Source organism: Miscanthus floridulus, chromosome 10, assembly GCF_019320115.1.
Source record: "Miscanthus floridulus cultivar M001 chromosome 10, ASM1932011v1, whole genome shotgun sequence".
Lineage (NCBI taxonomy): Eukaryota > Viridiplantae > Streptophyta > Magnoliopsida > Poales > Poaceae > Miscanthus > Miscanthus floridulus.
Window position 1 is genome coordinate 54,317,195 of NC_089589.1, and position 21,556 is coordinate 54,338,750.

The following is a 21,556-nucleotide window of genomic DNA, read 5'->3' on the forward strand; positions in this document are numbered from 1 at the left end:
ATTGAAGGATGTTGATTGGGTGAATGCTATGCATGAAGAGTTGAATAATTTCACAAGAAATCAAGTATGGGAGTTGGTAGAAAGACCAAAGGGACACAATGTGATTGGAACCAAATGGATCTTTAGAAACAAGCAAGATCAAGATGGGATAGTAGTAAGGAACAAAGCAAGATTGGTAGCACAAGGCTATACACAAGTTGAAGGTCTTGACTTTGGAGAAACATATGCCCGGTTGCTAGATTGGAAGCAATAAGAATTTTGCTAGCCTATGCTTGTGCCCACAACATCAAGTTCTATCAAATGGATGTTAAGAGTGCATTTCTCAATGGTTACATCAATGAAGAAGTATATGTTGAGCAACCTCCTGGTTTCAAAGATGATAAGAAGCCCAACCATGTGTACAAGTTGAAAAAGGCATTGTATGGATTGAAGCAAGCACCTAGAGCATGGTATGAGAGATTGAGGGACTTCCTACTCTCTAAAGGGTTCACAATGGGAAAGGTTGACACCACTCTTTTCATCAAGAAAATTGGAAAAGATCTATTTGTATTGCAAATTTATGTTGATGATATCATATTTGGATCAACCAATCAAGAGTTTTGCGATGAGTTTGGAAAAATGATGGCTAATGAGTTTGAGATGTCCATGATTAGAGAATTGAGTTACTTCCTTGGTCTTCAAATTAAGCAATTGAAGAATGATACATTTGTAAGTCAATGCAAGTACATCAAAGACTTGATCAAGAAGTTCGGAATGATTGATAGTAAAGCCATTAGCACACCAATGGGAACCAATGGCAACTTGGATAGTGATGCAAGTGGAAACATGGTGGATCAAAAGTTGTATCGATCTATGATTGGAAGCATACTCTATGTGACCGCATCAAGGCCGGATGTCATGTTTAGTGTATGCATGTGTGCAAGATTTCAAGCCTCACCAAGAGAAAGTCATTTGAAGGCTACAAAGAGAGTATTGAGGTACTTGAAGCATACACCAAATGTTGGTTTGTGGTATCCCAAAGGAGCAAAGTTTGAGCTAGTTGGTTACTCCGACTTGGATTATGTGGGATGCAAGGTTGAAAGGAAGAGCACCTCGGGCACATGTCAATTGTTGGGAAGATCACTTGTTTCATGGTCATCAAAGAAGTAAAATAGTGTTGCATTATCAACCGCCGAAGCCAAATACATATCCGCCGGTAGTTGTTGTGCACAAGTACTTTGGATGAAGGCCACTTTGAGTGACTTTGGAATCAAGTTCAAGAAAGTGCCATTGCTATGTGACAATGAGAGTGCAATCAAGCTAACCAACAATCCGGTTTAACATGCAAGAACAAAGCACATTGATGTCCACCACCATTTCATAAGAGATCACCAACAAAAAGGGGACATTTGCATTGAGAGTGTAGGCACCGAAGATCAACTTGCCGATATATTCACCAAGCCATTGGATGAGAAAAGGTTTTGCAAGCTAATGAATGAATTGAACATATTGGATTTCTCAAATATGTGTTGATGCACGCCCACTTATATGACATGCCTCTCCTTTGAGCTATTCAAGGTAAAAGTTGATTGGCATGACATACATTCTTGCTAAGGACATGTTTAGTGCATCTAGTCACATTTTCAATTCTATTAGGATCTTTCAAGTGGTTCAATTTTATTAGGCTCATTCATGAAAATCAAATGAATTTGATGTTTATATGGTATCACTTGCTTCTATGCTTGACTTGATCTAGTGATAGCATATGACATGTTTATGGGCTTGTAAACTTAGTGTTTAATCTAGAAAATGAACTCTAAGTGTTTAACTCAACATGGTACAAGATAACCCTTATTTGGAGGTGTGAAGAAGCTTGTCCTTGGATCAAACCAAGTTAAATATCTTTAGCAAACAATCTAGATTAGACCAAATTTGGGAAAATGATCCTCACCCCATTGATTGACATTGATAATCTGAACCCTACAAGTGGTACTATCTACATTTTAAGCCTTTGTGGTCATTGATGACAAAGGGGGAGAAATAGTGCACAAAGCTAGTGAAAGGGGAGAGAAACAAACATATAAGTGATAGGGGGAGAAATAACAAAGATATTAGTACATGGGGAGAATATTAGTATACTAAGTGAAAAAGACAACAAAAAGGGAGAATTTGACATAAGGGGATAGATATGACAAAGGAAATGAATCATCAATTAAAATTTTGAGCACAAAAGTAGGGGGAGCAAGCTCATGAACTTGTATGGTGCATTTGAATGTGCATTTCATATGTTTGCTTGCATGGCATAAGTTTTAAGTTTTGATATCCATGCTTGTGTGATATATGCTAGTTGTAAGATTGAATGATGAAATGAAATCATGAGATAACTTTCATTTTTCAAGTAAGTTTTTACAAGTGGTATCTCTTCAAAGTATGTTTCCAAGTGGTATCGAGCTAACCATGGTGCTAAGGATGGAATAATGGTGCACTCCGATTGGTATCATGCTTCAAAGGTCCATCTTTTATACCTTAGCATTATTTGGTAGACATTGACTCCTATATTTCCTATCTAAGCATATGTGCAAGCTACAATTCAAACTCTTAGCACAGATATAGGGGGAGAAATTGCTACCATATGGAGTTCATGAAACTTGTCCATATCCTTTTACACATGGCAAATATGCTTGGGCAAGCAACATGGATTCAATTGAATTTCAATTCATATCTTTGTGAAAGGGGGAGATTGAAAGCTCTAGTTTGGTTTTGGGGAATTGATGAAACCCTAAGTGCTAACCTAGTTTATCAAGTGATCATGAGATAGGTAGCACACTCCAAGTGATGAAGCAAATGAAGATCATAACATGATAATGATGATGCCATGGTGATAATCAAGTGCTTGGACTTGGAAAGAAGAAAGAGAAAAACAAAAAGCTCAAGGCAAAGGTATAAACCATAGGAGCTATTTTGTTTTGGTGATCAAGACACTTAGATAGTGTGATCACATTTAGGTTTGATAGCCGTACTATTAAGAGGGGTGAAACTCATATCGGAATGCGGTTGTCAAAGTGCCACTAGATGCTCTAACTCATTGCATATGCATTTAGGATCTAGTGGAATGCTAACACCCTTGAAAATGTTTGTGAAAATATACTAACACATGTGCACGAGGTGATACACTTGGTGGTTGGCACATTTGAGCAAGGGTGAAGAAGTTAGAGGTGAAAAGGAGTTAGTCTTGCTGGTCACTGAGTGACCGGACGCTGGTCTCAGAGGGACCGGCGCGTCCGGTCAAATGTGGCAGCAAAGATGCTGGCGTCGGTCAAACGACCGGACGCCAGGTCATTCAGCGACCACACGCTGGAGGCAGGGTCTGGTCCTATTGTCGGGCAGCACACAGAGGCTAGGGTCTCTGATCGGACGATGGCAGGGTCCAGTCGTGCTTGACCAGACGCGTTTGATGGGCAAAATGCGTTTCTAGAACCTTACTGGAAACGACCGAATGCTGGTGGCTCAGCGTCCGGTCAGTTATAGCGTAGCGTCCGGTTAACTCAAGTGATCATTGAGATTGGGACACGTGGCTGTCATCGGACGACCGGACACTGAGGTCCAGCGTCCGGTCAACATGACCAGAGCGTCCGGTCAGCCCGCGTTGTGCCCAGTGAAGGGGTACAATGGCTCTATTTTGTGGGGGCTTCTATTTAAGCCCCATGGCCGGCTGAAGCTCATACCTTTGGCCATTTTCATTGACATAGCAATCTTGTGAGCTTAGCCAAAGCCCTCCCACTCATCTCCATCCTTGATTCATCATCTTTGTGAGATTGAGAGTGAATCCAAGTGCATTGCTTGAGTGATTGTATCTAGAGGCACTTGGTGTTCGTGTTTTGCTGCGGATTTCGTTTGTTACTCTTGGTGGTTGCCGCCACCTAGATGGCTTGGAGCAGCGAGGATCATCGAGCAGAGGTTGGTGATTGTCTCCGACTCCGATCGTGGTGATTGTGAGGGGTTCTTGACCTTTCCCCGGTGGAGAGCCAAAAGGTACTCTAGTGGATGGCTTGTGTGATCCTCATCTTGTGTTGGTTGTGCGGCACCCTATTGAGGGTTTGGCGTGTGAAGCCAATTTGCGCGTGAACCTCCAAGTGAGTAAATCGCCACAACGAGGACTAGCTTGCCGGCAAGCAAGTGAACCTCGGTAAAAATCATTGTGTTCATCATTGATTCCGAGGTGATTGGTCTTCATTATTATTCATCCTTATGATTGATTGGTTCTTTCATCTACATGGTGGTATAATCTTCTTGATCACTCTCATTACATTATCGCAAACTAGTTGTCAAGCTCTTTAGTGTAGCTAGTTGTGAGAGCTTGCTTGGTTGGTTGGTGTGGCTCTTTAGTTAGCCTTTGAGAGCACACTAATATAAGGCAGTGTCATAGCTATTGTGTGAATAGATACTATCTAAACTAGAATTGTGGTAGGTGGCTTGCATTTTGAGTAGGCTAGCGCAACACTTGCTTCGCCTCATAATTGTCTAACCATTTTGTTAAGTGTTGTTGTAGAAATTTTTATTAGGCTATTCACCCCCCTCTAGCCATTAGGACCTTTCACCATGGCGCCGCCGCCATCTGTGTCACCGCCGGCAACGTCATCTTCCCCAACCAGTCATAGCCGTCCGATTCAAGATCAAGAGCCAGGATTAGATCGTACCCCTTCACTGTGAGTTTTGCTAAAAGGCCCTTATAACTATTTAGATCTCAACCCGTAGTCCAAAGCGAAATCACAGATTGCATTTTATTCTTTGGAAAGCGTATTTTCTTCAATTTAGATCCAAAATACGCTTTCACTTATTTATAGATTTGCCACTGATTTGTTTTAGCCTTAACTTCTCCATTTTAACTCCGATTTGATCCGTTCAACTTGCGTTAGGTTCGTAATTTCATAATCTACATGTTGATACTACTGTTAAGTAGGTTTTCAACTTTTAAAATTCAAGGTTAGATTTAATCTATTATTTTATTAAAGAAAATCTTGTTTATTTCATATCTTCTACGTTTTAGCTCCGTTTTGACCCATTCAAGTTGCGTTAGATTTATAGCGACGAGATCTACGCATTAGTAACAGTATTTATCATGTTACTAATACTAGAATTTCATGGTTTAAATCATATCTTAAATAATAATTATGCAACTGGGTTTTGTAAATAAAATATGATTTGTTTTACTTTAGTTTTATAATTTGAATCTAAATTTGACTTAATTCCGTATATAGTATCTATAAAATATCTTATATATGTTATTATATAATTAAAACGCATGAAGCTAATAGTTTTATGAGTAGATCTGTCGGTAGTTGTATCTTTTCAACCGTAGCTCCGATTAGCGTGTCTCTCGTGTCTGTGTGTTTGTAGCGATGCATAGAATCGTATTTAAAACTCTTTTACTTATTTTTCTATGATTGATGTATTTTTCTAATATAGATGTAATAGTTTACTTTGTGTATGATTGCATGGATGCTTGTGTGGTGCTTTATGATCTTGTCCAGTCGATGAGTTATATGTGGTGAATCAAGAAGCAGATCTTTGAAGTTTTAGACTTGAAGAAGGATCTAAGTTTAAGGCAAGTATAGCATGGGATTATCCTTGTTTCCTATTCAACTTAATACATTTAATTCATACTACATGTGTCTACCTTGACAACTATAGTAAATTTTCCTAGCTACTTGATATCTTGGATTCCTTAATACCTATGGGGTATTGCATTGGGTAGTATGATGCTAGTGCTCAACTACAACCATGATTTTGTAACTTGACTAATGGTATATGCAATAAACACTAAAAGATGTTTTTTAGCAACATGGAACAAGGGGGCTAGAGCATTGGGCTATTTTTATGGTGCTCTAGATTCCTCTCCCTAAGGACTTATCTATAAATGATCATCCAGAACTTACAGTACAGCTGTGAGGGCTATATGGCTCTGGCTTTAGCTCAGTATGAGGACCTTTTCTAGCTTGTTAGTGGTTACCTTTATTGGCGTAAGAATGGCTTGCCGAATCGGGTATAGAGCGGCCTCTGTCCCCATGTGTATAGGCTGCGCGTCAATGTGCCATCGGGAAGGGGGGCTCTACATCTGTTTGCCGAGTGAATCTAATGGCCCTAACTTGTTAGATGAACCTTTGAAATGCTTCATAGTGAACCTTGCCGACCCTCCTTAATAGTGGGTCAAGAGGCTGATCACCTCGGGCGAAAGGGTAAATCATGACTCACAGTGAAAGTGTACAACCTCTGCAGAGTGTAAAACTGGTATATCAGCCGTGCTCACGGTCATGAGCGGCCTTGGAACCCTTATGGAATAGATGATGAACATTGATGATACTGATGATAAATATGCTCATTAATGATTACTGTTTATGCTATTCATTACTCATGTTTACCTGATCATGTGTTTATGGGCTTGTGATAAAATTTGTTGCTACTCATTTGCTAAAAGATGACTAATTAAAAGCTAAATGCAGTTAAACCAGTGTCAGTCTTTTGAGCCTCATGAACCCCATGTTATATTTATTGAATACGACATGTACTTACGCTTGCTTTACTTTTTAAATATTTGGATGAAAATCCCGGATGGGTACCAGATTGCTAGAGTTTGGAGGAATTAGGCTTGTGATCAACCAGTCAGTTGTTCCTGTGGATTTGGAGTCTTTGCCTGAAAATCGGGGTTGTCTTTTTGCTGTCTATACTCTGAGGTTATATTCTTTATACTAATACGCTATGTATTTAAGCATTGTCTTTTGATATTACCTTTATTTGTAGCTATATGTGAGATTTGACTTCCTAGGCTCATATATGGTGTGTATCTGGTTTTGTTCTTAAAACCGGATGCTACATAGTGAAATATTGGACGTGCTTGGTTCTTTGTGTAATTTGCCTTGCCTCGCTGGCGCTGGCAACAAGAACCTTGCAAGCTTGGGAGGGTCCATTTGGCTCTCTAAAGTAGCTAAGGCTAGACTCGTCGACACAAGTTCTGAGGAAAATTGGCTTGACTAACAAACACACTGCTCACTTACTATCCTGACAATGCGGGGTAGTAGCTAGGGTGAGTATGGTGCAGCACTACGTGTCTATGCGGGTAAGGCAGACATGCGTGGTGTGGTGGAGGTGAGGACTGTGGAGGGGACTATAATTGTATAATACAACTTTAGGGACCTGAGTGTGTGCAATTTTCAAGTACCGAGACCAGGATGAAAACTAAGGACAAATTTGGGGAACCGAACGTGCAATTTGCATGTACCAACACCTAGATGAGAATTAGGAACAAGTTTAGAGAGCTGAATGTGCAATTTGAAAGTAACAAGACATGAATAAGAACTTGGGACAAGTTGGAGGACCACTAGTACAGCAGATGGCTCCTATTTCTAATAGAGGTGGACTACTTAGGAAACCGTCTATAATCTTGGTCTTGGTAGGAGTCACTGTAGCTATAAAAGCATAGCTGGAAATCCATTTTCGGCGGCGGTTCCGTTAAGAAAATCACCCCCTAGAAATGTATCCATTTCTAGGGGCAGTTTACATACGAGAGCCGCCCCTGAAAATAGGATGTCTAGGGACGGACCACTTTGCCGAATCATCTCTAGAAGGGCCGGAGTTTCAGGGACGGTTCTGTTAAGAGAACCACGTCTTAAATTTACTAACAGGGGCGGTGCTCTTAGTCAACCGCCCCTATACATAGCCCCTCTACAAATGCCCTTCTTCCTCCTAGCGACTATAGCTGGTCACGCGACTAGTTGTTCATGCCATTGTTGAGCTCCATTGGAGGCGAGAAATTGCAAAAAAAGAGGGGGGAGGGGGGGAGGTTTTGCCCTTTGAACCTTTGAAGGAGTATGCTACAAATACTTTGTAATTAATTAACTAGTTCACTAGTATAAATGAAGTTAATTTGAATCAATTGTTATAGGCTATGAAATTTGGTGGGAAAACGCGACTTAAATATGGCGAGAAATTCCAAAAGTTTAAAATTGATTTTCAGGGGCAGTTCAGTTTGAGCCGAACCGTACATGTAAATATATTTTCAAGGGCGGTTTGTTTAAGCCAATTGCCCCTGAAAATGTGTTTAGAAGCGGTTGCATTGCCAGATCCACCGTTGGAAAACCAGTTTCAATGAAAAACAGTTTACAGGGGTGGTCGTTGGCTTATAGAAACCACCTCTAAAAATAATTTTTCAAGGTAGGGGCGGATATCTTAACGGAACCGCCCCTAAAAATACTTTTGCAGGGACGGTTAAATGCCCGACGCTACAAACTCGGTATCTTTACAACCGATGGCATAGTGGCGGTTCTTTGAACCATTGCTGAAAATTGATTTTGACCGTTAGTAAAAAATCTTTGCTGTACTAGTGGACCATCAGTGAAATTAATTTACTCTTCAAAGTATAATGCTAAAAATAGTTTTAATTAGAACTAGTGTGTCTAAACCTTACTTGGTGGACACAGTTCATAGAGAGCATCGGCTGCACCGTGAAAAGCCATCGGCGAAGAAGACGATGGAAGATTATGGATATACTATTGTATCTTATTTGTTTTAGATTTTTTTATATGTAATTTGGGGATATACTGTGCCGAGTTTTAATATAGTTCCCCCTTCCCTTCGCAAAAAAAGGAAAGAAATGAAATGGTCATAAGTTTGAGCTTCAAACTTGCAGTGGCATAAATCAGTAGTTGTTGACAATCCACAAGTCAAGAGATGCGTTAAAATAGCTCAACTCTGTGTGGATAACGACCATCGTAGAAGACCCACTGTAGATGAAATAATTGGCTTGCTGAATGAGAAGGAATCCGTGATTACACTAGATGGCAACTCGAGATGTAACTCAGGATCTTCAATAGAAGAGGTACATGAGAAATTAATACTTAATGATCTGTTGTCTTCCCTATTCTTTTTGTAATATCCAAATTAATTCCATAATAACTTAAACGTTGCAGGTGAGCTCTGACTCAACACTGTTACTGAGACTGACCACAGAACGGTACACTCTGCTTCAGAGGTAAGACCTATATCTCATTTTTTTTCACTGCAGCTAATTTAAAACAAAAAAATGTGTCAAATTAAAAAACAACACTTCATCCAAAGAAACAACCAAACAGTACATTCTTCTACCAACATCTATGCATGGTTCTTTACCATAATTTTCCCTACACATGGACTTGGTGGTTGCAAGCTTGAAATCATGTATTTTGTTGTTTACAGGAAAACTTCAAATAATGTATTTTGTTATTTCGGTTAATGTAATATACTTGACAATCTACTCCCTCCGTCCCTAAAAAAGAGTCGCTATGAGAATCATGCTAGTCAAACTTTCTCCACTTTGACTAGGTTTGTATAAAATTTGTGCAACATTTATATCTTCAAATAAATTTATTATGAAAGTATATTCAACGATCTACCTATTGATACTAATTAAGCACCATAAATATTAATATTTTGTTAAATATATTTGGCCAAAGTTAAAAATTATTGACTTTTTGGGAAGCGAGAATGACTATTTTTTAGGGACGCAGGGAGTAACTGAAAAGGAACAGGATTTCCTAGAAAGATATGCAGACCTAGCACATCCTTTGGCTGTCATGTAAATATCTTACATTCAATTGTCATCACAGTTATACACTCTTAAATGCCTGTTAATATCAGTTTCAAATTTAAATAGTCAGTATATTTTTAACTCGAGAACAAAACCGACGAGGCGTATTTTTTAATCCAGGTCTGTTTAAATTCACTCCCATATAGAGTCGAACTTAGGACCTAAGGGTTCTATGGGACTATGACCAACTAGGCTACAGACCCATTCGTGTCAGTTATCTATAATAGCCATGCCTCTCGAAACATTATTTTTAATTGGTACATTATGATAGAATCTGCATTTGCAATCTACTGTAGTTATCTTCTGAATTTTATTTGATAGGTAGGTGGAAATGATAAGAACATGGTGCGGGAAAAGGAAGCAGACAATGAGCTGCTTGAATTCCAGCCCCCAGAGCTTCGATTCCATTTCTTCGAGGCAAACAAGTTGATCCCATGCCCACTGAACCTAATCAACAGGACAGATCAACGTGTTGCCTTCATGCTCTAACGAAAGAGATACTTCACTAAGTGGCTTTGTGGGGTTGTACCACCGAGGTCTACTTACACCCTCACAGTGACAATGAAAAAACAGAAGCAGCCACCACAAGAAGACGAGTTTGTAATCAAGCATTGCGTTGTGACCAACGAGGAGCTACTAACGGACACAAGCCAAGGAAAACCTGGCCTTGGTTATAAAAACTTTTTTATGGAAGTTGAAAAGGTGGATGTTGATATAGTGCGTACTCATGGTATGATTGCTGACCCACAAGCTGGGACGACTTCTGAGGTTAGTCTGGTCAGATCCAAAGCTCAACTATAAAACTGTGACGATTCGTTCTTCTGTATTCAAATTAAAAGTACCCATTGACATTCTTTTTCTGTATTGATTATCATTTGTTTGGTTGGGTAAGGTCATGTCGACAAAGAAGTTCGGTACATTGTATTCCACAGATGTGCATCCAACAAAACCATGGTGAGTCGATAGTTTGAATTTGTCTGATGACCGCATTACAATGATACGAAGATGTTCAACATCCTTTACTTTTGAGCTTGCAATGCAGGATTGCAACCGGTCATTCCAAGGGGCAGGTCTACATTTGGAACTGTCAGAAAAAGGTTGGCAGCTGGCCTCATGTGCCAGTACAGTAATGGAAGTGCATATTTAATCCAATTAATATGTTTTTGCTAGGATATACTGTAAACATACGAATTAGCTTCAACCAGGTAGTGTCAGCACGGTTAGACTTCACAAATGCCCAAGTTTAGTTCTACACTTCTACGTGCATGAAGAATGAAATATATAGGAATGTCTATGCTCGATCGTATACCAAACTTATATATCTGAGGCCCAATGCAAATTAGAGCTGGATACTATCTAGGAATAAGAAATAGATAACAAAATATATATAGTTCTTTTTATCATCATAACAAAATATAGTTGTGTACATATGCCAAGATAAAACATTATATATGCAGCAGATCGATATGACAACTGACAAAAATATTTTATGACTATTAAAATGAAATAGCCATTGCCTTATTTTGTCTTCATTGAGTTTATTTTTTTATTGTAGTCAAATTAGCTACATTGATAAATTTGTTCCAAAGGATTTCTCATATACAGATATTTTAAATGTTACTGTACACAAGGTTTTTGTTTGGATAGAATAGACTTTGATATATGCTATGCAAAAAATCTGAAAGCTATTTATGAAATTCGAGAGTGTAATACTGAAAAGTTAAATGTGCCACTGCATGTTGGACTAAGTCGGTATGTCAAACTTATTTACAGGAAATGGTAAACTCGTTTGAAGTCACGAAGGATCAGGAAGGCATGCCATCTAAGTTTGGCTAGTTCACTGTTTTTCCTTACTGCTATCATTCTCACCTGTTTGTTTTTTCTTCTTGATGACACACTTTATAATTTCTACTCACTCCCCCTGCAGTTTTGAGTGTTAAATTTATTCCCCCAAAAGAATGGATTCTGGCCGGTGGTGGTAATGCTTGCATCTATGTGTACAGCTATGATACACGGAAGATGGTCAAAACGTTCCAGGCACATAATAACCAGATCACTTCTTTGGCTATTCATCCAGATGAGCCTTATGTGTTGTCAGCATCCCATGGGAGAAAAATCAAGTTGTGGGACTGGGAAAATGGCTGGAGTAATGAGTCCAGGCAAAAGTTTCTTGGGCACACAGGATCGGTGACACATGTAGTTTTTAACCCCAAGGATGCTGCGAGTGTTTCTGAGGACGGCATGATTAAGGTTTTTGTTTAAATTCCTCCCGTTCTTTCTTACGAAAAGTTTGACATCATCCATTACAAAAGTACTGGTTCTTGTTTGAATGACTGATGTGATCTCCTTGTGTACCTTTTTTTTCTGAACGTAAATCTCCTTGTGTACATTGATATTTCAGGTCTGGAGTATTGATTGTGGTAACGCTAATTTCACATTGCATGGGCATACGTCCAATGTGAGATGTTTGGATTACTTTAGACACGGTGATGCTCAAATACTGATTGCAGGCTTCGACGATGCGACTGCTGAGGTGTGGAATTATCTTCTGTAAAGGACACAGATACATAGCATTACTATGCTCTAATGCTTTTTTCCTGGTCGAAACAGATTTGGGACTTGCACAAGAAGGAACGGGTTCAAACACTCAAAGGACATACAGCCAGAATCAATGCTGTATTTTCCCATCCAAATCGTCCAATACTAATGACAGGTTCCTCTGATGGTACCGTTCGTCTTTGGAACTCCAACAGCTTCAGGTAAGCATTATTTTGTGGCCTTACAGAGATAGGATCAAGACATATTGTTGGCTAAAACATGACCACAAAACATAACATTAGAACATGCAGATTGCAATCCATGAGGTTGTGACGAATCCAGCATAAACCGGAGGATCCGGTTTCGAAATTGGACCCTCAGGTTTTTATGGATAGCTATAGAAACCTATGAACACTTGCCATGGAGGGACCCATCAGGTGCAAGCGCACCAAAGTTGATTTAGGGGGTCGTTAAGGCACCTAGAATGCCTCATGTCGACAAAGAGAGAACATAGATTATGATTGAAAAGATACTAGGATTTGAAAAAGGTAATAAGTAAAAGTAATTGTATCGGAGTGATTCGATGCCATCAATCGGGCAGGACCCTTCAAATTTAAGGATATGGAAGTACAGGGTTCAGGCACAATTACGGCACCCTCTACTTTTGACCTGCAGCACACAGCACCATTGAGAAATTACATGTGGTTGGGAGCTTGCATCATACTTTGTGAGTGCTTTGCTATTATTAGATCAAATATCCCAACAGGTATGAGATGGGCACATCACGTGAGTCCATTGCTTTTTTGAAAAGCAACCGGCAGGATATCTGCCATATGTACTCCTGTCTCATAGAAAGTGTCATTCTGAAGAAGTCAAATATTTTTAAATTTGATCAAATACATATAACAAAATATTAATATTTATGGTACATAATTAGTATCATTAGATAGATAGTTGAATATATTTCACAATAAACTTATTTGCAGATATAAATGTTGCTAATATTTTCTACAAACTTAGTCAAACTTAAGAAAGTTTGACCAATACGAATCCCATTGCGACACTTTTTATGGGACGGAGAGAGTATTAGTAGAGAAGATATTTACAGAAAGAGGAAAAGAACCACGACACAGTGTAGGACTAGCAGTGCCAAAGCCCAGAATGATCTGTCTCGGTCATATGCCCTAGCTAAACACCGTGCTCCTGCTAACTCTAGGCTCAAATGTCGTCATCGCCGGAAGACAATCCTCACATTTTGCACAGCTCACAACAGCTTCATGAGCTGTTGTGAGCTGTTTTTTTTTTGTCAAACACTCATTTTCAAAATAGCTTCATGGATCTCCTCCTCTCACAAAGACATGGGTTAGAATGAAGCAGTTTCATCTCCTACATGTGGGCCCCACAGGAGAAAAAGACTACGTGCCCTTAGGGAGAGTCGGCGTGTGGGCCCCACAGGAAAAAAAGACTGTTCTACCCTTTACTCCGATGCTTCTCCCGTGACACCATCGCAGAATTCCGGTGGCCCAAAAACAATTTTGGAAAAGGTTTTTGGCCAGGGTTGAAGCTCCGGTGACCTCACCAGAAAATTCCGGTGGGTTTGGGAGCTCTTTCTTCCCTGTGCTGCTTCACTATGCACTTAGACTCAGAGCCTAAGCTCCAGTGATATTTATCTGGTGACCACATGAGAATAGTCCTTTAATTAGCACAGTACTTTGATAATCATTTAACACATGGCCTAAGCTCTAGTGCTCCTCTGATTCTAGCACTTTTGAAATCCAATGGTCATGTAAACCCTCCATTTCATCCAATTCAATCACTTTTGAAATGGCTCGACTTCCAATTGATCTTAGGGCTTCATCTGAGCTATGACCTAGCACCACATCTATTCACTAGGCTCACCTAGGTCAAGCTACCCACTCATACCCCTCTTTATAGTACGGTCAAAAGATAAAACAAAACCGAAACTACTCTAAGTGCCCCCCAACAACAAATAGCACTTAGAACTAGTCCATCATCAACCTTGTCGCTCATCTTTCAGAACGAACACGATAATCATTGTTAGAGGCACGGAAACCATAATTGTCTGCCAATCAATCATCATTGTGACCTCACTAATTAATGTCGTTGTAAAACACACGTTAGTCATAATGATTATGACGATATTAATCGCCAAGACCGAATTAGGGCCTAGATATGCTTTCAAGTATATCTTTTATATAAATTTGGTCAAACTTCATATGATTTGATGACTTAGAACGAAGCTAGAATTGTATTCCTTTGCATGAGATGTAGTGGAATGTGTAGTCATATGGTTCATTTAAAATGTTATTGTTGCATCACTAATAATGGCCCACAAAATTAATGGGTGGCTGTGTATATATCTTTTAGTGACAAGTTGTTAATTGTAACTTGTAAGATATTTCTTTTCTCTTATAGCACAAGTAATTCTGGTCATCTCCATTTTCTTATATGATCGCAGCTATTATATTAATATTTTATTCTGTTTTTACGTACAAGTTCAGGCTTCAGGGCATACTCAACTTTGTTATGAGAAAAGTCTACGCGTTAGCATGTATGGAGGATTCAAGAAGGTACGAAATGAAACATTTTCCGTGCTTTAGACACTATGACTGCGAAACATATTATTAGCGACAAGTTAAGAAGTTGTAGAAATTGAAGGAAACAGACAATAAACTTTATCTGTGTTCTCAATCGCAATTGAAGCTTGACTGAACTTCATTGTTCAATATGTTTTTCTATGAAAAAGTAGGCCCATCCCCTACGGGTTGTTATATTATCAAAAAAGGCATATTGTCCAACAATATTTTAAATTTTAATAATAAAGCTTGTCCTGGTCGGAGCTGTTTGGCTGATGGTTTCTGCGGCTGATAAGCTGGCTGAAGCTGATTTGTTGCGAGAGAAAAATACTGTTCCATGGCTGATAAGTTCAAGCTGATTTGTTTCATTTTTCTTAGAATTATCGCACATGCTGCCGTACTTTTAAATTAGCATGCATCGCATCGTATTGATATTACTCCCTTTGTTCCAAATTATAAGATATTTGATTTTTGTAGGTACATAGTTTTTACTATATATTTGAATATACTATGTCTAAATATATAGCAGAAACATTGTATCTCGAAAAAAATCAAAAAGTCTTATAATTTGAAACTAAGAGAATAGTTTCATATGAACTTCTGATCTTGTCTTGTTTCCCGGTTTCTTATTATGAGGTTACAGGATCGTTATCGGGCACAGCGACGGAATAGCAATTGTGGATATTGATCATTATGACACTGCAAACTGATATAGTGATATGGGCGAACAAGCTAGGGGTAAAATTCCCAACCGCCGCCACCACTGTACGTCCTCCTCCTCCATGTTGCCTCGTTCCTTCTCCTCTCTCTTGTGATCGGAGATCTCACTGGTGGACAGAGGAGCGAGAACCTAATCTATTCATAAGACCAATGAATTTGGTTGGCTTTCGATGTGACAACTCAACCTATTTTTTTGTTTGCTCTACAACAAGGTTTGACATCTTCAACACTCTGTTCTGATGGTGAAGGATTGTAAGTCTACGTTATTTGGAGGGTTCCTCCAGTCTCTAGTCGATGTTCTTCAGTGCGTTCTAGATCTCAATGTCAATGTCGAGTGGCTTTTGTGGTCTTCAAAGCCTTATTTGATGAGAGTATTTGTATGTGTCTATTTTATGAGACTTTTACCTATGTGCCATTATAAAAGTTGATAATTACCAACAAGCCATTAAAAAAAATTAAGTTCTCACAAGTGCCACTGCTCTAAACTCTTTTGTCCTCCACGCCACTTCTGTCAGATTTAGCTCTAACGATGTCAAACGGCGGGTGTGAAAAGTAAAAAAAATACCCTTTGAATATGCAATTAATTTTTTGGGCATCTTAATGATCTCAAATGAAAAAACTCAAAACTAGAAAGTTATAGATCTCGATAGTATCTATAATTTTTGTGCAAAAAATATTTTCATTTAATTGCGTAAAAAATGATTTGATATGATTAATATGTCTTAGAAAAATCACATTTTTTGTTTGGAATCAAATGAAGATAATTTTTATATAAATACTGTAGATCTCAGATCTACAACATTTTAGTTTTGAGTTTTTTCATTTGAGATCGTTAAGATGTTCAAAAAAGTTAATTGCATATTCAGACCTGAGGGTATTTCGACTTTTTATACCTGTAGTTTGACACCGTTAGAGCCAAATCTGACGGAAATGGCGTGGAGGACAAAAGAGTTCAGAGCAGTGCCACCTATAAGAACTCAACTTTTTAATGGCTTATGAGGTAATTATCAACTTTTATAATGACACATAGGTAAAAGCCTCCTTTTTTCTTTTCTGTCTTTACAGTATGATCTTTAAGCACCAACAGTTAGTGGACGATCGAAGGAAGAAGGCGACCAATTTGGTCTTTAATATACTCTTATTTTTTTAGAGACCATTTTATGTTTTGTTGTCCATTTTTTGTATTAGCCTTTGTTTTCCTTGAGATATATCAGTTGTGAGGCACTCTTTTCATTGTTTCTGTGAAAAAACTACCGAACAGGGAACATCTCTAATGTATTAGCTTATATTTGGACTCACGGAAAAGGCAAAACTCTTTTTCGTTGTTCTTAATTTAATAAAGGTTGTTGTTATAAAAAAAAATGGTGTCTGAACCTACGCTGCATTGCTGTATTGCTGTGACGCGTTACGCCTTGGAAGGCAGTAGCTGCCAACGCTGGATCGGCCACAGAATAGTACAGTTCCTGCATTCAATTGATTTGCCCTTCTTTTTTGTTGCTGGTAAAATATTTTTTGGTTCACTGTTACGTATGCGCCCTGCGGACGAGCAGTTCGTGCACCGCAATCTGAACGACGCAGCCGGTGGTGACACGTATCACACGGGATATTGTTGTGAAATAAGAAAGGACGAAAATGAAGGTCATTTTCAGATGCTAATAATAAGCCTGCGAGGCAATCATCAAGATCTCGAGTCCTTGTCGTTGGCAGGATCAGCTCGTGCGGCTGCTTCTGGTTAATCGCGCGTGCAACGGCCTGAATAACCAAAAGCTTTCGAACCAGTTGATTCAGGCGTTGCCTAGTTCGATACAACTGCCCTGCCAGAACAATTTCGAGTACCAATATTGTCTGATCAAGGTGGTGACCAATTGACTAAAACATTGCAATCGAAAAAAAAACTGGTGTTCTGAGCACAAAAGGGTATCTTGGCAGCAGATTAAATGTTTGCAAAATTCTGTCAATGCTACCAAACTTGTGAACGAAGGAATAGCAAATATGACCTTGAACCAAATAGTTAACGAACATCGGACCTATTTGGAGATGATGACACTTTTACTGTCAAGATGAAGGTTGACTGGTTGAGCAAGGCTCATCTTTTGCAGGTTCTGCTACAGGAAACTGCTTATCGCTAGGTTTTGCAGACAGTTCTCCACAAAACTGTGCTTCGTCAGCAGCAGCCAAAAAAAAAAAAAAAAAAAAAAAAAAAGCGTAGCAGACTCAACGGACAGAGCAGATCTCAGTACTAATCCAATTGAAAAAAATTTTATAAATTCGGAAGCAATCTGCTGCACCAGTAAACCAGAGCCAGAGCATATTTGTAACAAAAGTACACCTTACATAAGTTCAACTCATCTGTACATTTATGGTTCACTATTGTTATCTTACAATAAGTATGCACCAGAGCAAACAGAATCCACATAATGACCGAAGAACCAATCACCCTGTAATGGGACGGGCTATTAAACTTTTAGCCCCAAACTTAGAAAAATCTAACTACAATTTCTCCTCAATGCAGCCGGAACAAATTCTCAATGGAAGGGCCAATGGACAAAACTTCGTCCACCCTTAGGTTCACATGGGGCCTGGAAATGGTAAATAAAGCCAGGCCATTATTGGTGATCTTGGCACAGCCATTTATATGCAGAACTTCGAGGCGTGGACAGCCATTGCCGAGGGCCAGCAAACTCTGGTCACAGATGTGTCGGCAGCGGTTCACATGCAGCACTCTTAGCTTATTGCAGTACAGCCCGATTGCAGACCAGCCAGGTAAATGGACCCCGTGGCAGACAGCAAGGTTCCACTCCTCAAGCAATGGGCACCCACTGGCTATTTGTGTCACGGAATCATCTGTGAGGTAGCGACACATCCTGAGATTCAGGATGCAGAGGCTTTTAGCAAAAGCAAGGTTACCCAGGCCATCCAGACCAGTTGAGCTTCCTAACTTGTGCAAGTTCAGGTACTTGAGCCCACTGCCACTAACTACGTCCAACAAACCATCTGGAGAAAACATGCAAGACTCAGCTTCAAGGTAACAAAATGAACTTGAACCACCTCTGAATCCAACACCAGACAGACGCCTGCAGCCTGTAATGATTAGTGTGCAAATGTTTGAACAATTGCTAAGGATTGCAGAAACCCCTTGGTCTGAAATGCCCATGCAAGAACCAATATTTACACTCTTCAAAGCGCGGCAGCCTTTTGAAAGACTTCCCAAACCAACATCTGTAATATTAAAGCAGCTTTGAAGTTCAACAACCACCAAATTAGGGCACCCAATTGCCACCTGTGCTAGACCATCATCTGTTATACCAGAACAGCAGTAGAATGAAAGGGATTTTAGAGATGATCCAGACATTCTCAGTGTGCTCAAAGCTGACTCAGGTAGCTCTGTGAGTCCAGCAAGGGATATCCGGTTAAGACAAGGTGAGTGAGCCAATATCTTGGGGATGCACTTGGCATGCTCCTTGTCTATTGTAGGGTTAAAAGAACAATGGAACGTTAGTGATTTCCGACCAAGGTTTCGAACCTTGAACCAATTCTTGCAAGTTAAACCAAAAGCACTCCTCTCTGACTCACTTTCTAGCTTGTTAAATATAGAAAGCAAGCAATCATCAGATAGGTAACTGATGGAGTTCTCTAAGCTGACATCTATTGTCTCTCTTTCCATATTTGACTTACTGAGTCCCGTCTGAAGGTTGGAGTGCTTGGATCTTTATTAAATACTTCTGGGATGTACTGGAGGAAGATGAACTTGCTGGATCAAAACTACACAAAACAGCTGGCTCACCGTATCCGTAGCCAATAGATGCTCCACATTTTCGGCAGAGAAGCTTAGTTTTTGGCCTGTAACTACGCCAGGCGAGGGGAAAGCAAGATACCTCGTCCACCTGAGTAAATCGGCTGAGATCAACAGAAATGAATGAAATCAGTCCTTTCTTCAGAGACTTCTTATATGAGGATCCTACTTCAGATGTGCTTCGGTTAGAAGATGAAAGGTTTAGAGGGTATCCACAAGATCCACAACTGTCAATACAAATGTAATTGTTGTCAGGACATAGATACAATATATGGTACCCAGAAGATGACACTGCATTAAAGAGATGTTTGACCAATCGAGCTGATACTTAGAAGCCAATAGTATTACATTGAACTCATCTTGCTATTAGTGATAACTGTATCAAATAAAATAAAAACTGCATTTGGCAGCTGAGGGAAACAGCAACGAGAAAAATATGGTATCATTAATGCCATGACAGAGAAAAGAAATTAACAAACAATTTACCTATCTAAGAAAATATCATTTCACGTGAAGATTTTCCTTGGTGTTAATGAGGAAATGAGAAATGAATGCTTTTTATCATCTTTATATATTACATAGCAACCGTAATGACATTTATGATTCCAAATATTATCAATGGTTCAATCCTAACAAGTTACTACCCGCAAAGAGTGGCGTCAAACTATCTTATGTTTGACCAAGTTTATAGAGAAGATTATTAACATTTATGACACCAAATAGATTTACTTTGAAAACATATTTCATGATAAGTTTAATGATATTTATCTGGTATCATAAATATTGGTATTTTTTCGTATAAGATTAGTAAACTTATAGATTGTTTGACTTAGGACAAAACCAGTATGACACTTGACGGAGGCAGTATATAAATACATGGGGTGTTGTCCAGCGTCCAGACTTCTATGTATATAGAAATTTTCAATCAGTTGTGTAAACAAACTACATCACTACACTTGCTGATGAGCATCGAACCAAAACAGCTGACGCTAACGCAAAACCCTTGTAACGTCCTTTTACTATGTTTCAAGTTTCCATTGGCTAACTGTAATCCGACAACGGATGACACCTACCGTGCAAATGTACGTTGCTTTATGTTCAGTTTCAAGGAGCAGTGCCATGACAACACAAACTCTAAGTTTTACAAGGTCATTCCAGCAGCAAGCCCCTGTCCACAAGAAAGGATATTGCAAGGCGAATCCCGACAAATTCAGACATCGCACGAAACCGTTGCACGGATAAGCTCACTACAGCTTCTGGAAATTAGTGTAGCCCCCCAAATTCCAGCAGCATGACTCTTTTTTCGGCAACAAATAGATGGCCATCAAGTTAGACATTCTAAGTAACAAACATCGTGGGTGCATCACCCAAACAACCTGTATCCTGGTTGGTAAATCAGCTCAATTAGACTAAGGATTACTTCATCAGGCCAAGACCGTGCCCAATTTCTGATCAGGCATGTAGAATACATACAGTATACAGGCCAAGACCGTGCCCAATTTCTGACCAAGCACAAGGGTTATGGATTGCGTATTTCCTGTTCTTGGTTCAGAAACTAGAATAGGACACCAAGATTCCCACTCCAAAAGCAAGGTATCATCCCCAGGACAGCTATCAGCAAAGAATAATAATAATTCAATCACCCAACAGCATCCATCCATGGCCCACCCCGATTCACCCGTAACCACAGGCAAGAACCGGACCCAGACTCCTCGCCTCCCACCAGAACGACCGAAAAATGGATCAATTGAGGGTGGAATCGAGCGAGTGAGCGGTGGTAAAAATCACCTGTACTCGACGTCGCGCTGGGACATCCTCGGGCCGCAGGAAGATCGGGAAGTCTCATGGATCTAGGCGACGTCGCCTGGGGCAGTGGGCCGCGGTCAGGCGGAGGCGGCCATGGTCGTTGAGAGGCTCGTTGGTTTGCAGGTGGAGGGCCGGAGGGGAAAGGAATTTGGGGGAAATGACAATGACTTTGGCAATCTTTGGCTCAATGGCTCCTTGGGGGCGGGCGGGCGGACGGACGGGCGGCCGGCGGCAGACGTGTGTGCGACCCCGTTCTTGGTCGGCCGGCTGTTTCTGTTTGACTCTACCATTGCCGTTTCGGGTTATTAAAGTGGCTGATGCGAGCAGCGGATTATTAGTATTTTTTTATTTAAAAAGCTCCTTTTTCTGTTCTATAGACAAGCGGTCTCTTGTGAAAGAAAAATGACTTTAAAACATGTGGTGTTGTAGTAGAACTGATGAATTTTTTCCTGTCATTGAAAGGTCAAGAACATCCCAATGACATTCAGTTGTGAGATTTATTTA

At 39.8% G+C, this 21,556-nt stretch overlaps 2 protein-coding genes across 3 annotated transcripts in view; one reads left to right on the forward strand and one right to left on the reverse strand.

The window, feature by feature from the left end:
- Positions 1-15,443, forward strand: part of LOC136488656 (uncharacterized) — a 29,564-nt gene extending 14,121 nt beyond the window's left edge. The window contains exons 5-14 of the mRNA XM_066485508.1: positions 9,920-10,015; positions 10,172-10,366; positions 10,491-10,552; positions 10,641-10,695; positions 11,372-11,411; positions 11,526-11,848; positions 12,000-12,131; positions 12,209-12,357; positions 14,659-14,727; positions 15,377-15,443. Coding sequence (XP_066341605.1) covers positions 9,920-10,015; positions 10,172-10,366; positions 10,491-10,552; positions 10,641-10,695; positions 11,372-11,411; positions 11,526-11,848; positions 12,000-12,131; positions 12,209-12,357; positions 14,659-14,727; positions 15,377-15,443 — 1,188 coding nt within the window. The remainder of the gene's footprint in view (positions 1-9,919; positions 10,016-10,171; positions 10,367-10,490; positions 10,553-10,640; positions 10,696-11,371; positions 11,412-11,525; positions 11,849-11,999; positions 12,132-12,208; positions 12,358-14,658; positions 14,728-15,376) is intronic.
- A 2,299-nt stretch (positions 15,444-17,742) lies between these two features.
- On the reverse strand, positions 17,743-21,311 carry LOC136490261 (F-box/LRR-repeat protein 12-like). Of its 2 annotated transcripts, XM_066486746.1 has the most exons (3): positions 21,035-21,311; positions 19,384-19,473; positions 17,743-18,596 (listed from the first exon to the last, which is right to left on the reverse strand). In XM_066486746.1, exons 1-3 carry the CDS (start codon positions 21,058-21,060, stop codon positions 17,957-17,959), a joined length of 756 nt encoding a protein of 251 aa, XP_066342843.1. In that variant the 5' UTR covers positions 21,061-21,311; the 3' UTR covers positions 17,743-17,956. The 2 variants fall into 2 exon arrangements, with proteins under 2 accessions (XP_066342843.1, XP_066342842.1); XM_066486745.1 differs by lacking the exon at positions 19,384-19,473 and having other exon boundaries at positions 17,743-19,350; positions 21,035-21,265.
- Between the last annotated feature and the right edge of the window lie 245 nt (positions 21,312-21,556).